Source organism: Pempheris klunzingeri, chromosome 19 (genome assembly GCF_042242105.1).
Source record: "Pempheris klunzingeri isolate RE-2024b chromosome 19, fPemKlu1.hap1, whole genome shotgun sequence".
Lineage (NCBI taxonomy): Eukaryota > Metazoa > Chordata > Actinopteri > Acropomatiformes > Pempheridae > Pempheris > Pempheris klunzingeri.
The window spans coordinates 11,063,867-11,087,811 of NC_092030.1; the positions used below are offsets into that span (position 1 = coordinate 11,063,867).

Here is a 23,945-nt window from a genome sequence, read left to right on the forward strand (position 1 = left end):
CTGTCTGATATTATGTGGACAATTTTACGTAACATCTACATTTTTCAGTCATTTTATGACTGAACAGTGTCGGATCTGAAGAAAGCAAATACAAACACGCTTACAATTGTGTCATTGTTGTGTCTGTCTAATGGTCCGTAGAAGTTTTGGTTTTGGTTTTAACATGATAGGATGTGATTCCAAAAACCGTACTTAGGTAAAAGTCTAAAGTAGTAGCCAGCTAATACTGTATGTACTCTGAGAAAATGTTACATTTTTAAATGGGTGCTACCTTTAGGCCTAATGTCGTCCACACGAGTGGAACAACTGATAAATATACAGCCTTCCTCCGTGTACCCTCACTAGAATTAACAAGCAGATGCACACAACAATATAAACTAAACTAAACAAAGAGCTGCATAGTTTTTACACACTGCGCAGTGCACACACACAATGCCACATTACTAGGGAATGTAACTGAGCCCTGCACAGTCCTCCTCAATCTGATCAAGGTTTTAACTTGGTCATTATCAAAGCACAATATTACTTGTCCACCCAGGTGTATTAAATTAGTGATTCATTAAGGTAGTTGCAAACTTTTTTTTAATGATGCTGAGATATAATACCCTATGAGTAGTGCCCATGATGCCCATCCTTAATTATAATGTATTATTTTGCATTAGGGACCTCCATCACTAAGGGTGATGCAATACACATCTCTAATGCTAACAACGTGATACATTAGAGAAGTTACTACCAACGCAATGTGATTCCATACGCTTTTAATTCAACATAATGCCATTCAAGGTGATATGATGCCAGAGAATATGTTGCTATGAAATTCAAAATGATACAGAGAGATTGATCATATTTATTTGGGTCTTCTTAAGCAAACAGCAAATCATACACCTAAAAAGTGACATTTTTACTTCACATGTTTGTTTCTCTAATACTACAACTCACTTAGCATCTCGATTATGCTGTCTCTTTTTGACCTCTGACAAACATTTGGCCCTTTCACAAACAGCCTATTAACAAGCCCCCTGTAGTGCGTGTAGATATTATTGGCAGTTTTCTGGCAGGGCTGGCTGGCACTAATCAAAGATCTCTTAATTTTAGAAAACATCTGCATGAATTAAATTGTATTTATTTATAGTTGAGACCTTAACCTTTCATTTGCTGATGATTATGATATTCTATGATAAATGTACAGATTTTACAGATTACGGATTTATTCATGTTGTATTGAGTCGTTAGTGGATCATAACATATCAATATTACATGTACATATCATTACAATTACCATTAATATTACACATTAAAATCAGTCCAAAATTATAGCAAATCTTTCTTATGAATGTCAATTTTTAAGCTGCGAATGGACACATACAGGTATGCACACACATGCACATGCAGACACACATGTGCACATACAAATGTATGATCCCCTCCAAGTTTTCACCTGGCAGATATAATAAATCAGATTTTCCAAATACAGACATGTTAGAGATGATGCATTACGTCGTCCCAAATTGTATCCGGTCCACACTGTTTTTTTAACCAACGCAATCACCAATCACTTCATGAATTTTTATGCCGATGCCCTGATGCGTATGGGTCAATCTCACATCCCTGTTGTGTTATTGTTGTACCGTTCACAAACTGCAAGGCTGATGCGGCCCCCTGACACTCCATGTCTGTCAGTGTAGAGCGTCTCTTCTCTGGATCTCTGCCCACGTGCCACTTGAAATGTAGCAAAGTGCAATACTTGAGATAACAAGTGACATTTTATTGAAGAAAGCACTCTGAAAACCACAGTCTGATTCAAAATAGAGGAAATGTATCAGTTTGGCTGACATTTCAACTTCAGTGCTTCGGAGCCATCAGGCCGTTGATACATGTTACAGGTATTCATCTCCTGTGGGGAGTGTATTAATGAGGACAGAACCATATTAAAGAGTAGTGTATGTGCCGTGTCTGTTTGTCTCCCCCTTGTTCATGTCTCTGTGTATTTTCATACTGGTCTTTTGATGCACTGCTCTTCAATGTATGCAATGTAACAGCCCAACAGTCAATTTATATTAATGTTAAATATTGTCTTAGTAATAAGTGTCTTTAGTAATAATGTTAACATTGCTTTAACACTGCAGTATTAAAATTAGACATACAAATGTGAAAAGGATAAATAAAACAAATGTGATCTGAGATCAACAAGATGAGAAATAGAGAAAGTTAAGTTTACATGAGTTCCATAATTCATTACAAAAGGCGAAAACATGATCTCATCCCTTTACAGCCCTGAAATGGCATTTCAAACTAACTAAAGGTGAGAATGGCTGTCTGTTGGTGCAGAGGGAGCTACAGTGTTCACAGGTATAACATACCAATAAAAAGTCAGTGTTCTGAGGTAATGTATATTAAGATTAGGATGCCATTATTAGTGGGTTCATGACAAACATAAAGAAGGTTGCCATTTGCATAGCAATGAAATAAGATTTTATACTTAGCTGTTTTCATAAAACCTTTACAGGCAGGGTCTGTAGCACTGGAGAAACTAGCTAGATTTTTGAAAGTATCCAACTGTAGCCCAAACCCAAACCTTTCCTTCAGGCCTCTCTCCAAATTTCCATTTCCCTACAACACATGGACAAGTAGTGATCAGGAGACCAGTCACCTCTTCCAGTCCAGGGTTTATTCTGTACACAACAGCCTCTCCTAGCTTTTTTTTTTGAGGTTGTGAGGCTGTTGAGAGAATGTCAACAGATATAACAGAAATACTTGTAAAATAAGTTGCATACTCTGCCTTTAAAGAAGTATAACAAACTGAAAAGAGAAATGGTCAAGGGATGAAGGCAAGGGAAAATGATCTCAACCTTGTCTTTGACTAAAACCATGATCACTGACACACAACAAGACATTTACAACATTCAGCTGTGTCACAGACAGATATAACCTTGGTGGAATCAAAGGGATAATTCACCAGCATCCGCAATGGAAAGAAGACAATTTTAGAGAGTTTCAAAACTAGATCATAAAAGAGCTGCTCAATAAAGGTCAGGATCCCACCATAAAGGCCAGGTCACATCAGCATTTATTGTATTGGCCTGAGTATATGACATCGGGAGATGCTTTGAACTCACTTGTCATGAATGTGTATCTCCCTGGCAGCAAAACGTGTATCACAAGCCTTCAGCAACTTGCATGGGTAAAGCTGGACTAATAACAAGAACTCTAAAAGACACATAAGGTGGAGCAACTCTTTTGCATCAAGTTTAACTCTGGTGAACTTTGACATCGTAACTGCAAATGGTAAACTGTGGTGACATTGACGACCTTTGAGGAAACAGAGCCAGAAAGTCTAAAACAGAGAATCTCACAATCAATCCTTCATTCACAGGACTCCACAAAAGAGACATTTATGAGACACAAGTCAGTGGTGCAGATAAATCTCTTGTATGAACATATCCTATCTGACTGGTATGTTAGCTCTCCATAGTCACCTCTGCTTTTCACTAAGATTCTAGAACCAGATACTTCACAAGGACGCACAGATAAACATCATTGTACCACTTTCTGGTTTGAACATGCCTTAATGAATATGAAAATCCACTATTACACAGTATTCCTCATGATTTCTCTGCAAATTAGCTATTAACCCTTCAATTCACCAAGACTAAAGGGATGCTGTGGAAAAGGTAGTGGAGGCAATTTCATTATATGGACAACTGCTTTGTAAATGTCACTGCATACACACAAAGGCTATCACACACACACACGCACGCACGCACACACACACACACACACACATGCGCATAGTGGCCAATGACCTTTAAGTTGTCGTAGGTTGTTATTGTCTATCCTTGGTTGCTCTTTACAAGCCCTGTGTGTATGACCTGGAATACTCTTAGTCCACCACACTGCTCTTTTTAACACTCACATGACTTCAAACCTGTACACTGTTAGCATGGTATTTTTTAGATGGTTGACAAAGTGGACAATGAGACAAAGTTGGATTTGTGGTGGAATGACAAACTTGAGAAAATCTTCTTCTTCTCTTGGTTTCCTCTACACCAGGTTTCTAACTGGTTTGGCAACAAGAGGATCCGGTATAAGAAGAACATTGGCAAGTTCCAAGAGGAGGCCAATCTTTATGCGGCAAAGACAGCAGTGACGGCAACCCAGGCGGCAGCTGCTGCTGTCCACAACAGTCAAGACAACTCTCCTATCACACCCAACTCAGGTGGGAAAACAAAAAAAACAATCATTAAGAAAATAATAAGGAATTTCTGTATTTAAATTAAATTTGATCTGAAACTAATTGTGTTTATTGGGCTGTGAAATGCATAGCTTCAGAGTTCCAAGGTACTGAGATCTGTGCACTGTAATTAAATATTACTTTTGTCAACTCCATAATTATCATAATTATCATAATCTTGGAGGTACATTTGGTTTTTTAACATCGGTACACACATGCATGTAATTGATAAAAGACATAACATGATATCCTGATCTACCAAAACTACATAGAAAGTTCAGTCTTTTGCTCATGGATTTACATGCTAGCATTGATTCTAAGTGTCTCTGGCAGGATATGGTATTGTGATTGGATGACGGCAGAGTTAGAAATGTAACATGTCCAGTCATTCTAATTTCTTTATCCTTGTGTTTCCAAGTGATGATAGTGATGATGATGGCTAGTGATGACTAGTTATTTCTTTGTTTTTTCTTTTCGTTTCATATTTTTTTGAGTGATCTTAAATAGACCTTGTCATCTTAGTGTGATTGCAGTGTCTTTGCTGTCTTGTCAATATTTCTTGTCAATGAAAATGTATCCTCATAATTTTCATTGACAAAATAAAAAATAAGCACTGCTCAGAACAGAAAATGAATACAGTGATGTCAGCATGCAGACAGGTTGGATTCAAAGGAAAACTACTGTTTGCTGTACTACTGTACTTACTTACTGAGAACTGGGAACATGGTCCCACAGGTCAAGAAACAGCAGTCAGACGTGTTGGAAATGGGAATAGCTGTAATGTTGGTTATAGTCCTGCAAAGGAAAGCTATGCGTGCACAACTACAGTAAGTACAGTATATGTCAAAGCTGAAGCAGGAGGTGAGCCTGTAAATTGTGATGGATGTTTAAAGTAGATGGTTTGGGTAAAAATGTACTATTTGTCTTAATTTTCTCTTCCAAATAAGTCTATCAAGGCATGGGGATGTGTTCACAACCTGGATGATTGTCAAAAGGCCTGTGCTTCTTGTCCCCTTGGACATATTTTTTGCAATGTTGCTATGTTCCCAGATCTCGGCAGTTACTTTGGTGAGTGCCGTGTTATCAGAACAGGTTGACCAATAGTTGAATCTGTTGTCATAATAGAGCCATTGGTCAGATCTACAAAATTAAGACCAAGTTGTAATACACTGCAATTTTCCTTGACCGAATGATAATGAAGGTTTGACTTTTTTGCAGTCTGCAGTCACTGTGCACACGAGTGAAATGATAATTCACTCATGTGCATTCACTGTGCTGAGTACAGGCATTTTGAAATGGCACATCATTTCTCTTTTCTTTCACCAGGCTTCCAAATGAAAGATGAGGATTTCCAACTGGATGCTGCTGACAGCAAACACTCCCTGTTAAGCAGCATGTTCACTGGTACTGTCGCTTTAAGGAGAGAACATCCTACATGACCCCCCTCATAAACACCAGTCCCTGTCCCTGGTCCATGGTGATTCTAATGCAATCACGTCATTGTTTTGTGCCTGTGTTATGAAGCACATGTATGATAGGCTACTATCAGTCATCACTCACTCACTCCGACCATGTCATCCACCTTGCAGTAATCCTTTCATCACTATTAAGCTCCAGGTCATAGCACAAGCTACTCGGTATTCACTTTACTTTTTAATGTCACCATCTCATTTCACTAGTAAGTAATGGGACGTAGTTCAATGAGACATAGTAGGTCACATGTGGGCCAAGATCCAAACCAATAGATGCATGTGTTTTTGTTCATTCTCTGCATCATACAATTTTAGTGCCATCTGAAGAGTTGTGGAAGAAACCTTGCTAAGAGGATAAGTCTGGGGATCCTCTATAATTTTCTTATTGTCTTTCTTTTTGTCATCTTTCTTTCTATCTTTCTTATCCTGATAACCAGTATTGTGTGTGTATCCAAAGCTGGGTATATCTTCCTCCTCTGTGCCATAGAACTCTATGGCTAAGGCTGTCTAAAAACTATAAAAACACATTAATGAGCCACACATTTGCATTGGGAGACCTGTTCTGTTATCACTGTAGTTTAATTTAACTCAATCCCACATTAAGTATGGTCCTGTGGCCTCAGGAAACTCACTCAGGCACCAAATATGGATTAATTTGAAACTGAATATATTGTCCATTGAATAAAACCAGTGTCCAGCTGTTTTAGAAAAATCCTAAGGCCTGTTTTTAGAAATGTATGTCTTCAGTAGGGACCAATAAGCTTGAGGCTGAGAGCCACAGCCAGAGTCACAATCAGCTAATTGGCCAAGTATGTGTACATGGTTTTTCATTGCTTTCAATGTACTTACACAGAACAAAGCTGAACAAAGGTACACAAGCATTTCACTATTATGTACATACAAGTAGGAGCAAAAACATGTAAATATAAACAAGTATGTCTATGAAAGCAACAGAAATGAAGAGTCCCTATATACAAGTCGGACTCTATATACAAGTCTGACGATGCAAAGAATGCTTAAATCAATACAATACAGTGATTAGATCACGTCACAAGAATGTGTATTTGAACTATTAAATGTATAATTTATGGTTACAGTGGGTGCTTGATGTTACAAGACTATTGCATGGGGACTGTCTCTGACACTGTCCATTGTAGTCAGTACCTGTCCTGTACCTGTCCTGACAGTCATGACTGGATTATTGCAGAGTAAAACTGGATCCTCCTCTGGGCCTTTTTTTGGATGTAGGCAAAGTTGGACGCCTACATCAGGTCCTGTGAGATTATGGATTCTAGAAACCTAAAAGTTTACACAGCAGACACGCGGTGCTCTGTGATTGGCTGGCGACCAGCCCAGGGTGTAACCTGCCTGGGTTTCTGCTCCAGCTCCCCCCGAGACCCTGATGGATAAGTGGTATAGATAATGGATGGATGGATAGTCTTAGTTATGGAACAAAGTAAATGCACATACTTTAAGTATATTCAGTATTATATGCTTAAGATTCAAGTCAAGTAAGTATTAAGTAAATGAAGTATTAAGTAAATATTCTCATTATGCCCAGTGGAAATAGAGCTGAAATTCAGTTTCTTTTTTTGTTTTCTAATTTTCACATAAGCGCTGCATGAATGTATCAAAAAGGCTGTTTCGGTTTTATAATCCTATGTTTTGTCATGTGTGCATGTTTATATGTGTGTGCATGTGTTTTCCTTCTTAGCATGGCTGTCCGGTTCAGCTGCTTCCATCTCTTCCTCTCCAGGTTCTCCTGATTCTTTTAACCTCCCAAACTCAGGAGACATGTTCATGAGCATGCAGAGTGTAAATGGGGCCTCTTACCAGGGGGCTCAAGTTGGGGCCAATGTGCAGTCCCAGGTAGGAGCTCTGTTCAATATCAGGCTAGTGGGTCAGGAGAACATGTTGGAATGCCAACCAAATTTAGTACCTCATACATAAGTACTCCTGAGATGAGTGACATGTGTCTACAATTGTCCAACTTGTAAGGTCTGGCTTTCTTTATTTTCTTTTTCCCTTCTTTAAACATGGTGTTGCTGTACTTGGTTGGCACTGTTGCCTTACAGCAGTTCCAGGTTCTAATCTACTGGGCCCATTTCTGTGTAATTGCATGCTATCCCTGTAGCTGTGAGTGTGAGTGTGAATGGTCGTGTTTCTATGTGTCAGCCCTGTGACTGACTGGCGACCAGCAGGGTGTAACCCTCCGCGACCCTTAAGAATGAGCGGGGTAGCTGATGAATGAATGAATTGTTGTACTTGGCTCTGACTCAAGTCCCACTTGGAATCCCCATTTTCATGACCTCGTGTCATTTTCAAGAATTTGTGGCACTTTTTTTCTTTATTTTGTTTTTGTTTCCCACGTTTCTTACTTTTTTCTTACTCCACTAATACTTGTGTCTGTCCAACTATGTGCTTGACTTCCCCTCCTTTCTTTCTTTTTTCCCTTTCTTTCTTTGTGTTATTTTTTTCTTCACATAGTGAGCCCATACGCAATATTTCAGCTAGATGGGTGGGAAAAATAGTGACTTTTGAAAGTTCTATAAAATAAACTGAAATCTATATTTATTTTAAGTATAAGTTAACAATATGTAACCTTGCTTTGACTATCTTTTACATGTACATGGACTGCCTTGGTTTCACAAAATTATAATCTTTTCTCCTGTTTTTTATAAAATTAAATGCGCCTGTGCAATGCAGGCGCTCTCAGAAATTGACCATCAAGAGTATGTCGAGGACATTTGGATATCTTTGCATTTTTCTTCAAAGTTGTCTGTATACACCTGCATACATTGTTGCGATCTTTCCATTCTCTGGTTTTCTGTCTGTCTTCATGTCTCCTGTCCTTTCTCTAGGTGGATACCATGCACCATGCTACCAGCCAGACAGGATCCAGTGATGGCCTCCGACATCCCCTCTACAGTTCTCATGGCTTCAACGTAAGTACCAAGTAACCATAGCAGCCGATTTCTGTGCTACAAAGATGACAAGTGATAATGATGGTGGTGATGATGATGATAATGGCGTATGTTGATGGGAGCTGCAAGTACAGTCGTGGCCAAAAGTTTTGAGAATGACACAAATATTAATTTTCACAAAGTCTGCTGCTTCTGGGTTTTTAGGTGTTTTTGTCAGATGTTTCTATGGTATACTGAAATATAATTACAAGCATTTCATAAATATCAAAAGCTTTTATTGACAATTACACTGAGTTCATGCAACAAGTCAATATTTGCAGTGTTGACCCTTCTTTTTCAAGACCTCTGCAATTCTCTCTGGCATGCTGTCAATCAACTTCTGGACCAAATCCTGATTGATGGCAGTCCATTCTTGCATAATCAATGCTTGGAGTTTGTCAGAATTTGTGGGGTTTTGTTTGTCCACCCGCCTCTTGAGGATTGACCACAAGTTCTCAATGGGATTAAGATCTGGGGAGTTTCCTGGCCATGGACCCAAAATCTTTATGTTTTGTTCCCCAAGCCATTTAGTTATTACTTTTGCTTTATGGCAAGGTGCTCCATCATGCTGGAAAAGGCATTGTTCATCACCAAACTGCTCTTGGATGGTTGAGAGAAGTCAGGATGCTTTACTGTTGGCATGAGACAGGACTGATGGTAGCGCTCACCTCGTCTTCTCCGAACAAGCTTTTTTCCAGATGCCCCAAACAATCGAAAAGGGGATTCATCAGAGAAAATGACTTTACCCCGGTCCTCAGCAGTCCAATCCCTGTACCTTTTGCAGAATATCAGTCTGTCCCTGATGTTTTTTCTGGAGAGAAGTGGCTTCTTTGCTGCCCTTCTTGACACCAGGCCTTCCTCCAAAAGTCTTCGCCTCACTGTGCATGCAGATGCACTCACACCTGCCTGCTGCCATTCCTGAGCAAGCTCTGCACTGGTGGTGGCCCGAGCTGAAACAACTTTAGGAGACGGTCCTGGCGCTTGCTGGACTTTCTTGGGCGCCCTGAAGCCTGTTTGGCAACAACTGAACCTCTCTCCTTGAAGTTCTTGATAATCCGATGGTTGACTGAGGTGCAATCTTACTAGCTGCTATAAACTTCCCTGTTAGGCCCTTTTTGTGCAATGCAATGATGACTGCACGTGTTTCCTTGCAGATAACGATGGTTAACAGAAGAGGAACAATGATGTCAAGCACCATCCTCCTTTTAAAGTGTCCAGTCTGTTATTCTAACTCAATCATGACAGATTGATCTCCAGCCTTGTCCTCATCAACACCCACACCTGTGTTAACGGAGGAATCATTGAAATGATGTTAGCTGGTCCTTTTGTGGCAGGGCTGAAATGTAGTGGAAATGTTCTTTTGGGGATAAAGTTCATTTTCAAGGCAAAGAGGGACTTTGCAATTAATTGCAGTTGAGCTGGTCACTCCTCATAACATTCTGGAGTATATGCAAATTGCCATTATGAAAACTGAAGCAGCAGACTTTGTGAAAATTAATATTTGTGTCATTCTCAAAACTTTTGGCCACGACTGTAGTTGGAAAAAGCCAGAGGAGGACAGGTTTGGAGAGTATTCGAGTGTGTCTTGTTGTCACTATAGCAATACAAACTCAAGACCCTCAATTAAGCACCCTGTTATTTTCTATTGTCACTTAAGGATTATTAAGTGAAATTATCGACGTGTGTCACTGTCACTAATACAAAGAATAGATGAATAAATAAATCAACAAGACACTCTGCCCTCTACCCTTAACAAGCACTGCTCCTCTTACCCAATAACTAAGCCGACATGCCAGCAGACACCCTAATGCAGCATTAAGAGAAGAATAAAGTCATATGATCTGATGCACAAGGACAGCATGGTGTCATTTTGGTTTTACTGAGTGCTTTGTCTTGCCTTGGGCAGTAGAGACAACATGCCAACCTCTAGCAGCTTCAACCAGCTTCAAGTTCATCGTAAGGCTTCCGTTTCCTGCCGTTTGCACATGCAACTTCTTATTTGGCCATGGCTCAGACAAAGCAAGAAAGATGTGGGTGTCCGAGGACTCAAACACACTGATTCACAAAGCTAGAGTGGAGGAGGGATGGAGAGGTAGAATCTTTGTAAACTAATTCATTAAGACAGATTTTTTCACTAATATGAAGATGATGTTAGGATTAGTGTTATGACCTTATGATTTTCATGAAATCACCTTTTATTATTCACTTCCAGTGATCCAGTAATAGGACCTTCCCCACCTCCAAGCTGGAAAATAAAAATTTTCACATTACAGAGTCATTTGAACAAAGTATGGCTCGTACAAACCCAAAACGCTGCAGGTGTACAATGCATTTTAGTCTGTTTTAGCTCAATGTTTTGGTTTTCCAGAGTGAAAATGTACTTCAAGCTCTCAGCTTGTAACTGTAACAGGTAAAAAATACTTTGATAAAGCCACTGCATATTACCTGCCCAGTAGCAAACAGCAGGCAGACAAATTCAGGGACTTGCTGGTGAACATAGTGGAGCACTGAGCAGCTAAGAAGCCAGATATATATTAGGAGGGATCTATCATAACAAAGTTTATGACATGAACTTTATTTCTCCCCTTTTGTCTCTTTTTGCCAGGTCATCGGCTGGCATGATGCACCAAGACTTTCTTCAGTGACCTCCCCTAATGAGGGACCAGCCAGTAAGCTTTCTGATACCTCAAATTGACATTTCAAACCTCAGCACAGTGTTATCATGGACTACAACCTTTAACTTCTCCAACTTAACCAAACACTACCAAGCTAACATCCAGCTGAGCCAGTTGAAAGGCTCAGCTATCATAGCATTTACCAGTTGAACACTCAGGACTGGTGTTTTGTGGATGGATCAGAGGAACGTTGGTTAAATCATACTGAGTGACACAGACTACAAAAACAATTTTAATTAACAAGGAAGGACTAAGGTGAGCCATGAGCTTCGATCCAAGGGAAATTGTGTAAAAACTAATTTTCCTCACCACTTCTGGTGTCCATCAGCATTTTATTTAATGCACTGAGCTGCACCACTCTCATCACTAAGTATGTAGTGAGATGGCACAGCTTTATCAGGACGTATAATTCTGCAATAAATGGCGCTTAGTTGATTTCTTGGTGAAATGCTTAATTTGGAAAAAAAAAAACTGACATGATGGTATTTGATAGCAGGTTCTACAGATGAATTTTACACAATTTTAATATGATTGCACCTCAAGAGACACTGCAAGATTTCTAAAAATGAAAAGCTACAAATGGCATAAAAGTGAACAAATCACACACAAATTGTCTTGCTTGCAAAATCCCTGCCAACTCTCTTCACTTCCATGTAATAATTGTATACTACCTCTTCTAAACTCCTCACACATGTTCATCAAGTCTCACTATTTACATTTTGTTTTTCTTTAAAGATGATATTTTTTTATTCTATTTCTATATTTTCTTATTGTCAACAAATCTCATGTGTAGACCGAAACCACCAATCAATGTATCTACAAATGAGTAGACGGTAATAAGTGTGTGAGTTATCCTCTTCACCTGATCCTCCGTTCCCAATGTTGTCCAAAAACTATTAAACACATCAATGAGCCACACTCAGGATTATGGGGGAATTCTAAAGCTGCAGTGAATTATACAAGGAACATATCAGATGTAATTAATGTTAAATGTGAGCACTGCTGTGCCCTGGTCAATCACTGATGCAGGAGACACTCTCCCATAGCGATTCTTCCACACATGAAATTAGGAACAGGCCTAGATGTGTCACTAAATGGTTAGCTTTTAAATTGTCCTCATAATATTTGGTTTTAGAGGTAGGTATAGCTCATTCTCGCTCTCTCTCTCTTGGCTCTGAGAGCCACAGACAGGTTCGGGCGTAGAAACAACACATTGCTGGTTTGGGATGCTTTACATGTATTTGTTGACAATGGAAATATTGAATAACATCATTGTATTAAATCCCTCCAAGTCCAAAGTTTAGTAAAAAAAAACCTTGCATTACCTAACGTTGCATCTGACAAAAAGCCTTTTAATGAAAACCAAGACATGAGCTTCTAGATAAATTAGCCACTTCTAGTTGTTTCAGACGTCTTTTATTTTTCAGCTTTGACAAGCCTGTCCATTCAGGCCATGCTTGTACCAAAAACAACAACTGTGATGGTTTTTTAAGGAGGGTAAACCGGGTTTGCTGAGGCAGCCTCTAGTGGCCATAGGAGGAATGGCTCATCAGTAATAACACTAGCGTACTAGTTGCTGCGATCTTAGAATGCAGCAACCCCACATGGTCCCAGAGAAAACAGTTTCTTACAAATAACCAAAATTATTGTTCAAGCCAATACGACAGAGCCTTTAGACATATTGTGCTGAACTATAATGCAAAATTTAATTTGACAGCAGCATGAATGCATATTCCAAGGAATGCTTTTGACACAGGTAAACTAAGTATAATTATGTCAAATTTTAGTCATTGAATTTCATCCATGCTTTTTTAATGAAAGTGAAAGTGGCTGGTTTTGTCTTCTGGTCATGTTTTGTTTCTGTGGTTTAATATTATTAGTTAGCCTACTAACTGTTGTAAATACTGAGGAACTTTTTGAATGTTGCTGCGTTTTTTGTACCTCTTTACTATATGAACCAAACCCCAAGATTTGTTAACCACATACAGTATGTATATTCAGATTCTTGACTCTGATAGCTATTCTATCAGTCTTTTTTCTTCCAGTTCATTTTTTTATTCTACATCACACATTTTGAAGTAAATGTATTCAAGTAAGCTGTATTCAAGTAAATATATTGTCTTCATTTTTTATCCTATCATATGGAAACGTTTATAACCAGAGTCCTCTGTGTTAGTCAGTATGTATTTTCAAACATAAAATAAACTTTTACATAAATGCTCTGCCTACCTGTGTTATCTCTCAAAAAAGGTAAAAATGATTAACAATATTATTGAAGCTCTCATGATTCATGAAATGTTGTTAAAGATGTGAAAACTCCATTATTTAATACTAAATCCAAACACCCCATCAAGAGGGGGGGTACACTACTACCAAAATAATAACAGCAACTATATTACTGACAATAGAAATATGATGTAAAACATGACAAAAGTAAATATATGAATCATTATAACACAACTAGTATTAGTAAAAGGAATTCCACCCCATTCACCTCCAATTTCATCACAACTTGCCTGAAGGTGTGAGCTCCTCAGAAGGCCGCCCCTCTTCACATCCATCCATATCTGCAGCCATTCTCTTCACCCTACTAGCATCACCAGCAGTGTATTGACTCCATCAGGTTGTATCTAACACTACTGCCCCCCCCTAAAATATGATGACGCCACTGTGGGGTCTAATCACCAAAGTCTCTTCACATTTCTCATCTTTATTGTGGACATGTTGCTCACCTATAATGAAGTCTCCCCTGATTAAAATATATTAGTTTCCAATCATTACCAAGAACAGTAAAATCACCTTACATTGAAGATGCAGACACATCAGTGGTGCTAAGTACAATTTTAAGATACTAGTACTTGTGTAAAGTAAATGCCACTTTATACCTTTACCGCATACTGTACTTGTACTTGTGATAATAAAAACCTGCATACATCATAACAGTATATCCGGTCTCAGACTTTTTGTCATGCTGGAATATCACGGACCTCCTCGTCTTCGGCCGTCAGTTATTGTGGTTTGGTCTTTAACTTCTCGTCTCTATTCACATGTCAACAGCTTTGCTCTTAACCCGAGAACACTACTAACTAACTACAGTTAGTAACACCATCACTAATGTCGGGTATATTTTACCCGATAGAAAAATACTTCTCATGAAAATATATTAAAGTACAACAATACATGGCAAATTGTAGTACTCTTCTTTTATTTCCCCCTATTTCCCAACATCTCATAAAAAAGTGAAAAATTAGGGAATCGTTAACAAAAAATTCCTTAAAAAAAAAAAAAAAAAGACACAATGAAAATCACCCGACGTTAGTGTTCTTGGGTTAAGAAAGCTCAGCTCAGCTTTAGCATCAATGTACTACTTTTTCTTACCATAATCTCTAAATGTTTCTAAAGCATGTTCACAGTCGTCCATTACATCAGCCCTGCATCTAGCATTAGCATTGTTCATCATCACTCTAAAGGCAGTCTAGTATTAGCGACTCTCCATCCTCAGTCACGGCACCTGATGCACTGCTTTCTCCTCTGCGTTTGTTATCTGAAGTATTAGCTAAAGTTATGAATGAGCCTGAGCAACTCCCCAGGTGAGCCCATTCACCCCTGCTTAAAAAACTATGACTGCATTCTGATTGGCTGTTGTTCATTATTAGTACCATTTGGTTGGTTGAATAAAACATATTTACACAAAGCTGATATGTGATGTGACACGTTAAAAGGTCAGTTAAGGGGATGATTGAAATGTTCTATTATACTGAGCTGTTCATGAGTGTTTATCGCACTGACTCCACAAAATATCACTAATGTCCTTTTAATGCGTTTCAACTGTATTACGGTACATTAATGCAGAAGAATTTGATGAATTTAATATTTCATTTCCTACGCTTTGCATTCAAACCATAAATCCATCCCCCTGGCTATGCTTTTTGGTGTGACAACTGGTGGCTGCATTGCTCAATATTGGCTCTTGTGTTCTATAAAATGTGCAAGAAAAACAAATGTATTTGTAACATAAAACAAACGTGTTTAGACAGATGAACATGACAGTCTTGTCAAACCTTAGAATACAAATTGAGGATATGCGTAATTTCAAATCTCCAACTGGCACGGTAAAGACCTGCTTTGCTCAGCATGTGCTATTATGCTTGTGGTAGAAAGAAAGAAAAGGCAGATGAAAAATTGAGAAAAAGCAGGGTGAAACAGCCCGAACAGCGGGTTAGACATCTCTTTCATCTCTACATCTATCAGTACTGCCTTCTTCTGCTGTTTGTCAATCAGCATGATGTTCAGTTGGTTAGCCATCAGTCAGTCAGTCTGGATCTAGAAGTCCCGCAGGATCTTAGCTCAGTCATTCTCAAACACTATGTATATGTTAACCAACGCTGCTCACTCCTTTGCTGCCACACTCCAGCATTCACCCACAGGGTCAGAGCCTATGTCTACCCAAGGGGGGTGGGGAGTTGGGAATGGTCATCACTCCCCATCCCTTGCTATGCAGTCCACAGTGGGAACATTTACCTCTTCATGACTCTATTTTGTGGAACCTGTGTTACACATGGAACAGATGGGGGCATTTGGTCATTGCCTGCTGGATTGTCATTGAAATCAGGGTACCGGTTCTACTTGTGCTTGTGTGAGTCATGGGAAGCAGAATAGATGGAGGGCAGGGTTTCTGTTTTGATAAGAACAGAAGGCAGCAGCAGGGTCTTCACTGTCTGACACTGGCGGTCATAAGGCTCTGTTGGTGACACAAAAGCTAATCCACTATGAAGCCGTCCTTCGAACTACAGAAACTCCTGGAGCCAGAAATACAGATGTGTGTTTACTTATGTGGAACAAACAGTTTGAGATTTCACTGTGAACCAGTCATCCTCTGTCATTGAAATAATATTACCAGCAATATAGCAGCTATTTTAAATGAGTTTACTTCAATCAGCCATCTCACATGGAATGCATTATTATGCGAATGAAGAATAAACATAAGCCCCACAAAGAAGGTCATTATTGTGATTGTAATAGCCTCCCTTCTAGGAGAGTGCAGATTCAGACCCCATAGGTGAATGCTGGGTGAAAGTGAAATGTATGAAAAGCTGCAGCACCAAAAGGGCACACTGGACTTATGTAGCAATGACCTCATGAACTAGTTCGCAGGCTTCATTTCAATTAATGCATATTGTTATGATTATTGGATTAGCTACATTTTTTGTCATGAAATGCCAGTGACACAGAAAATGGTGAATTTAGTATTGTGAAAACCCAAGCTATTCTATCAGTGTGTTCTCGGTATCTACCAATGATATGCGTTTACCTGCTTTACCCACCCAAGCTGGCTAATGCAGCTTCACTGTTCACTGAAAATGATGCGGCGTGAAGGAGTGATGAGTGGAAATTTACGAGAAAAGGTCCTAATGCTGAGAATAAACCATAGGCTTTTCTCAAAACAGAATATGCAAAGTTCACATTCTCGTACTTGAAGGACGGAGTTTGAACTTGGAAAGTTCATCTCGGGAGTCCAAATCTTGGAGGACCAGAGAATGCAGTACAATCAATTTGCAACTGGGACAGCTCTTGCTGACACCAGCAGCACAGTTTGGCTCTGCTCATTACACTTCAACACAAATATACCTCACCTTACTGGGACAAAATGATCTCAACTCAAAGTGTAATGTAGTAAGAAGATACACCTGTTATGCAATCTGTAATTTATATTGAAAATTAAAGAAACATTTAATATTGATTGCATTTGTAGATTAGACAAACTAATGTGGCAGCAACAAATAGTACATTTAATCACTGAAATGACAGCTTATCCTCCAGAAGAAATTCTTGCATGTATCAAAACAGTAGGGAGACATCACAGCCAGTGGGTAATTACCAAAAGGGTGGCTGAGATATGACTCTTCTCCCTGGAATGACAATGAACATTGACCAGGTCCTTCCATCTTCAAAAACATCAGGACAAATGATCAAATAGGACATTTGAATAATATCCAAAACATTGTTTAGATAAACTGGCCACATAATCTAAATATAAATAATTACTGTCATTGCCTGTTTGGCACAAAATGTGTTCTGGGATACTGTCCATGTTGATTATCTGTGTATTTTCTCTGAATGAAAGCTGGATTGCTGAAGTAATGTTGTGAGTGTCCACCACTGAACAATAATCTTCATTTGCCCACATATCTCACAAATGTTTGGAAGGTCTCTCATGTAGATCTGATGGTAAAGTTACCGTGACAGGCCTTAATCTACCTGTCAAACGTTGAAGGAGGCATAAACTGAGCCAAACTAAAGCCAAATTCACAGCCTTTCACAAGCTCTACAGCAGCAGCATCTTGACATGTTTTTGATGTTCTATTTTCCCTGACCATTCCATTGTCCCTCCTTTTACTTCTACTTACATCCTCTTTCTTCTCGCCTACTGCCCATTGTCTCTGGAGAAATCAGCCGGCCTTCACCCTCTCAAAGTATCTTATCTACGAGATGTCACTTCTCAATTCTCTCTGGCTGAGCCACTTGCCGGTGGCACATATATTGATTTTTGTGTCAGCAGTGGGAGAGGAGTAAACTCTTGAATAAAAGCCTTAAGGCCTAGTCCCATTTTCAAATGTTGAGAATTTCATGGACAGGTATTTCAATTTATGTGCAGGCACATGCTGAAAATAATTTCTATAAAAGCTTCAAATTCAAGGTTAATAATAACAACAGCCATTATTTGTGTAGTACCTTTTATAGAGATGGAGTGCTGCACAAAAAGTAACAACAAATTATCCAGTTAACCAGTATCAAGGAATACCCAGAGATAAAAATACTGCATACTACATTCAAACTTAAGAGCTGAGAGGATTGATTACCAAAAATAAAAGCTAGATTAAAAGAGTAAATCTAAAATAAATTTTGTTTATAAAACATTTGTGATATAAATCAGAAATCTGAATTTTGTTGAATGTGACTGTGTGAATGTGTTAGTTTTGCTGATGTCCCAATATTCTTTGTTTGATTGGATTTTCTGGGATATAAAAGTTCTAAAATAGGTACGTTAGTTCACAAATGAACTAATTTGCATGTAAAATAAACTAAGGCAAGTTCTTCTAATGTCTTGACTGAACATGAGGCAAATTTAAGAGGAAGAACAATTGCATATGAAGTCGTTGGAAACAAGTGGTGCACTCCTGATTGGTACAAAGACACAACTGAGCTGTAAATGTTTCAATTTGAGCAAGCAGCCTGTGTTCATCTTGTGACTTTATGGCACCACTTGGATGTGCAACAGAGCTTCAGTGATTATAACAATATGCACTTAAAATATATAAATAAAACTGTTAAATATCATACAATATAAAATCAATTTAAACAAACCCATTGGAACATGACTCCTGGTGTTGATGAATATGTCTGGTGCCCTTCCTGTGATAGATATATGTTGCATCATTAGTTAGAGATGGTCAAGCTTAATATATATTAGATATTAGATATTTACTACGACTTTGTGATAACAGCGATATACAGTTGTGTGTCATCTTTACAAAGTGATTTTTTGTCATAATGACTGATACTGTTGCCCAAAAGAAGAATGCAGGACCCAAAATGTTTCCTTGGGGAACTCCATAACCAATACCAAGTATTTACAATTAAAAAAAACCTAAACTAAAAAAATCTTCCCAACTAGCACAATACACCAACCAAACAGGATACCATGGAAACACACTGAATCCTTGTCTGTTGATTAGATTGTGAGAACAGTGTCAATGGGAGATCTACATGGGGGGGTTGCAGCAGGAAGACCTGAAGAAAGAAACTGTTGTATAACTTCACATGGAATAGTCAGATTTTTTTCCTCTTAGGCTTTTTGAAGGCACTGAACTGAGAGAGTTCCTCTGGGCTTTCTGTGTTACTCTGAGGATCCCTGACTGGGTAGTTGCCAACTCACAAACCTGGCCTGTGGCAAAACATGGCATGAGTCTCAGCAGGAGTGTTTCTCTGCTGCTGCGTCAAAACAATGCAGTTCTGTGGGAAGACGCTGCCGCAAACTGGCAAAGTGCCACCTCTGTTCATGTCTGTCTGAGCCCAGCAGTAAACAGTTTGTCTCAGATCTTTCATGTCAAGTAAATACTCCAGTGAGTCAGCCCTCTGAGCGCAAGGAGCTGAGAGGCAAAGGGTGGATTGCAGTGCTGACCTGTCACAAACCCCCGGCTGCCTCAGGTCATGTTGATGAGAGAGTGTAGCAGCCCACGTTCCATTTTCAGTGCTGCTGGGTACTGTGTCCCAGGGGAGGACAGATGAGACCATGGCTATGGACAGAGTGCATGAGGGCTAGATGCTTGTCAAGATTCAAGAATTTTAAAGTACTGTGTGAGAATAACCACTATAATGTCCCTGAAATTCAAGCAATCCATCCAATTAGTCAATGCTTATTATGGTTTATCCCATACAGTATACTGAAAGTATGGTTGTGTCGATGTGTTATTTTGTTTGCATGCATATTATAATTTTTTTTTTTCAAAAATGACTACAGAAGGTACCAGGTTTTAAAAGCAACTGAGTGAATAAAACACAATAAAACTGTCCTAACCTCTTTCCAATCTGATCGTCTGACTTCTCGTTTTCGTCTCGTTCTTGTTATCAGGTAGGGACAATGTTATAATTAGCAAGAGGAACAATGAACAAATTACTAGAATAGGTCTCAAACTGTAGTAAATTGGAATGATCTTTTCAGTGAAAAAGTAAAGTAACTAGTAAACATAATGAAATGACAACATTTAAAGAGAGTAATACTAAATAAAGCTCACCTAAGTCACATCTTACATTATACTTCCGAAATATGATTTAAAATACCAACTAGCTTTTGAACACCTCCTAAAATGGCATTTTCTGGTCCCACCTTCTTGACGACCAACTTGCATGGCAAATATATAACAGTAAAAATTAAATTAGCTGAAAGTGTTTGGTACGATTTTTTTAAATAAATGCCTCTTGTTATTGTTGAAATGATTTGTTTAATCATCAACATATTTTGGAAAAAAAGAAGCCTATTTAGCCTGGCACAGCAAGAGAAAAAACTCTAGAAATGACATACTCAAGCCTTTTGCTAACACCGCGGGGAGAAGAAAATTAAGTCCTCTCTTCTATTTTTCATATTTTTCCAATTATTTCAGCCACGATTGAATGTGGCACTCTATCTAAGTTTTCTTTCTTTCTTTATCTAATTATGTTGTCCTTGCCCTGACAGTAATGTTCCATTCCTCAGCTCGCAAAAAATCCTGGGAAAAAGCTAATATGCAATCTTGGTACTTGCAACCCTGTTACTATAATTACAGTACAGGGTTGCACCATAGTAAGAGGGCTGCATCTCCATCAGTTCACTCAGAAGGGACAATCTATTATCTATGGTCAAATTAAATGTGTATGGGTAATTAAGCATAATCTACATTTACAACAACTATAACTACTTTTAGCCTATGTACAGTTACAACAAACAGCTGGATGATATTATTACGTCTGTGCCAGATGTGATGCTGATAAACAGAGGAGACAGGAGTACTGAAAGAAACAGAGAGAGAGAGAGAGAAGTGGAGCAAAGATGTAGAAACAGGGAAGAAGAAAACACAAAAAGACCACAGTGTGAAAGAGCAGCATGTCTGGCGAATAGGGTACTCACCCTGTTGATCCTTCATTGAAAAGATCAATGGAATATAAATATATATGATATCCTGTGGTCCTGTGTTGCAATGTATTCCACCCTGTTACTTTGTGCCACCCTGTCTTCATCTTCATCTTCATCTTCATTAAAATAGCCTTAAATGATTTTCTCAGCTCACAAGGGTTTAGCCTATTGTCTTTTTAATAGTTTGAATGATTGTATGCATAATGCATTTGAGCAAATATTTGAAAATAAATACCACAAATTTTGCTGTTGAATTGAAAAGCAACAATGGCTGGGATAACCTGCTAAGGGCATGGGGCAAAAATGAGGTAATGAGCTCCCTTTAGGAGTATGCAACATGCACATCCCTTCAAGACAGGGCCTAAAGATTAGGCTCAGTAATGATCCAGGCCCAACCTTAAAGGCCTTATCATGTTAGCTGATGTGTGTGATGTTTCAAAACACATTTTCAGTTAAATAGGCATAAGCCAGTTGATGGTAATACTATAGTTTTGAGGTAGCTGCCTGATGGGTAATCCAGCTTTGGCTGAAATCAGTTTGGCAGTTTTTCTGAGTCTGATAAAAAAAATAATCTGATATTCATCCATTAAAATAGAGGTTTTTGTTGTATTTCATTTAATTATTTTGGAGGGGAATTGCATTTCATCCAATGTCTATACTGCTAATCCATCAGGGTCGCAGGGGGGCTGGAGCCAAAGCCAGCTGAGAAAAAGCCAGAGAGGCAGGGGACACCCTGGACTGGTCACCAGACAACCACAGGGCCAACACATAGAGAGAGACAACCACCCACGCTCACACTCACACCTACGGGCAATTTAGAGTCAACCTAACCTGCACGTCTTTGGACTGTGGGAGGATGCCAGAAGACCCACTCAAGCATGAGGAGAACATGCAAACCCCACACAGAAAGACCCCAGGTTCAAACCTGGAACCTTCTTACTATGAGGCAACAGTGCTAACCACCACACCCCCATGATGCTCATAATGAATAAAAGGTTAATTAAAATACAAAAACAAAACAGCTGAATATTACTTATTAATCATGTATTAATTATTAATGTAAGGTTGTAAGTTGGTTTCTTTTTATTGGCCAGAATATTCATTGACCATGCCCTCAAGTGATGTCACTTGAGTCAGTGTTGTTTGTGGCTGAAGACTTCCAGTTTGAAAATGACAAAATGTTGGTGTAGAGTTAGAAAGAAGTGAGCTGAGCAAACATCTCTAGTCATCTTTGCTGCAGGATACATTAGCCTTTGATAGCAACACAACCACATTACAACTGAACTATTGGCAGCTGAGCTGCATTCTGGGTAATGTTGACACAAGGTTTTAACTCGAGAGACGAATATGTGGAATGCAAGAAAATATCTCTCTGTTTCTGTTACATCGATTTTAGAAGATAATTCTAAAATAAAAAATAGTTAAAATGTCAACCTGGTGGGACGTCATTGTACACTTGTCCTGCAGTCCTTGTACTGTGCATTATGTCTGGTATTGGCACTAAACCCACTGTCAGCTGGGATTGGCTCCAGCCCCCCCATGACCCTTAAGGATAAGTGGTATAGACAATGGATGGATGAGCCAATGAGACAGCTTAATTTAGGCATGTATTAGTAAGAACATGCATTATGTACCATTGTGACCAACATCTGCTGATCACCAGCTTTTCCCTCTCTGGCCTCCTCACAGGATCATTTATACTATATCAGCATTACTTGCTCAGGTCCCTGGGGTGGTGGTGGGGATAATGTAGCTGTAGCTGAGGGGAGGGGGTCTGAGAGGAGTGACCAGCAAGGCCCCAAGTGAAGGGCCTATCAGTCACAGTGCAGTGGAGCTGCCCTATGAATCTCATTACTGCCTGTCTGCTGGGCTTGGCTGGTGTTTGGGTGGGCAGGGTGAAAACTGGGATATCTTTGCCCTCATATTCACCTTTCAGGAAACTGTTTCTCAAGCTGATTTCAAATTCCTCATCAGAATCAGAATCAGAATTACTTTAATAATCCCCAGGGGGAAATTGCTTTTTGTTACACACAGCTCCAAAAGAATAAGAATAAGAATACACTTCAAACACAAGTAAAATATAAATATATAAAAGTATGAATAAAAAAAAAAGATGTATTAATCATCCTTATACAACTAGAAACCCAAACTTGACCAAGTCCGTATCCCAACATCAGCATAAACCTAAACATACTGATCTGACTGGTGGGTCATTCTGTGGGCAATGCACAGCAAGAGGTAAGCAGAACTGCCTGAGAGGCTGAGATCAGGGCTGGAAAGTCCTCAAAACTAAAGAAGATATCTATCGCAGTCAATATAAGCTCAGTGTCCTCCATCACTTCAGCTCCTGAAGTGCAGTTCAGGTTCATTGAAGGGCCAGGTTCACTATTTTCACTCACTCCTCAAATGACCTTCAATAGAGGGAGAAGAGAGGCAAAGTTCAAAGAAGGGGACTTGCAAAAGGCTTCTGGGGGAGACAGAATATATACCAAAGCTTAACGAAAGAAAAATGTCAGAATTTGAAGAATTCAATAATTAAACTGGAAAATAAAGGAATAAGTCTGGTGATATTCCGTTTCTCTCTCGCCCATAGATCTCTTGGCCCAAATGAGATGATTTGACGGCCAACCTCCTCGTTTATCTATGTACCTGCCGATCTCGTGCTTGGCAGGCTTATTGCTAATGCTTGTGAGCTAGCTGCCAAGAATGGCAGGGGAAGTGCAGCCAAAGTCTGAGCTGTATTCACCCACCACAAAACACAATGAGCCTAAGAATGAGAGCGAGACGTGACTCTCTAGCTATTTTCAACTGAATTCTGATTTGATACTTCATTGAAAACTACCAACACTAAGCAAAACAGCAATTTGTGGTTTTATGGGAAGTTACGTGCTAGAATAACTTCTAAACTGCAGCTTTCCCAGCTACAGATGC

The 23,945-nt window shown here is 39.1% G+C and overlaps 1 protein-coding gene across 4 annotated transcripts in view; it reads left to right on the plus strand.

The window, feature by feature from the left end:
- Positions 1 to 11,364, plus strand: part of LOC139218747 (pre-B-cell leukemia transcription factor 3-like) — a 47,264-nt gene extending 35,900 nt beyond the window's left edge. For 2 of the 4 annotated variants that reach the window (XM_070850420.1, XM_070850421.1), the window contains 3 exons: positions 4,054 to 4,219; positions 5,561 to 5,638; positions 8,568 to 8,611. In XM_070850420.1, the coding sequence (XP_070706521.1) occupies positions 4,054 to 4,219; positions 5,561 to 5,638; positions 8,568 to 8,611 (288 nt within the window). Of the gene's footprint in view, positions 1 to 4,053; positions 4,220 to 5,560; positions 5,639 to 7,462; positions 7,576 to 8,567; positions 8,652 to 11,274 lie in introns of those variants that run through there. The other 2 variants (XM_070850419.1, XM_070850422.1) reach the window with 2 other exon arrangements.
- The last annotated feature ends 12,581 nt before the right edge of the window (positions 11,365 to 23,945 follow it).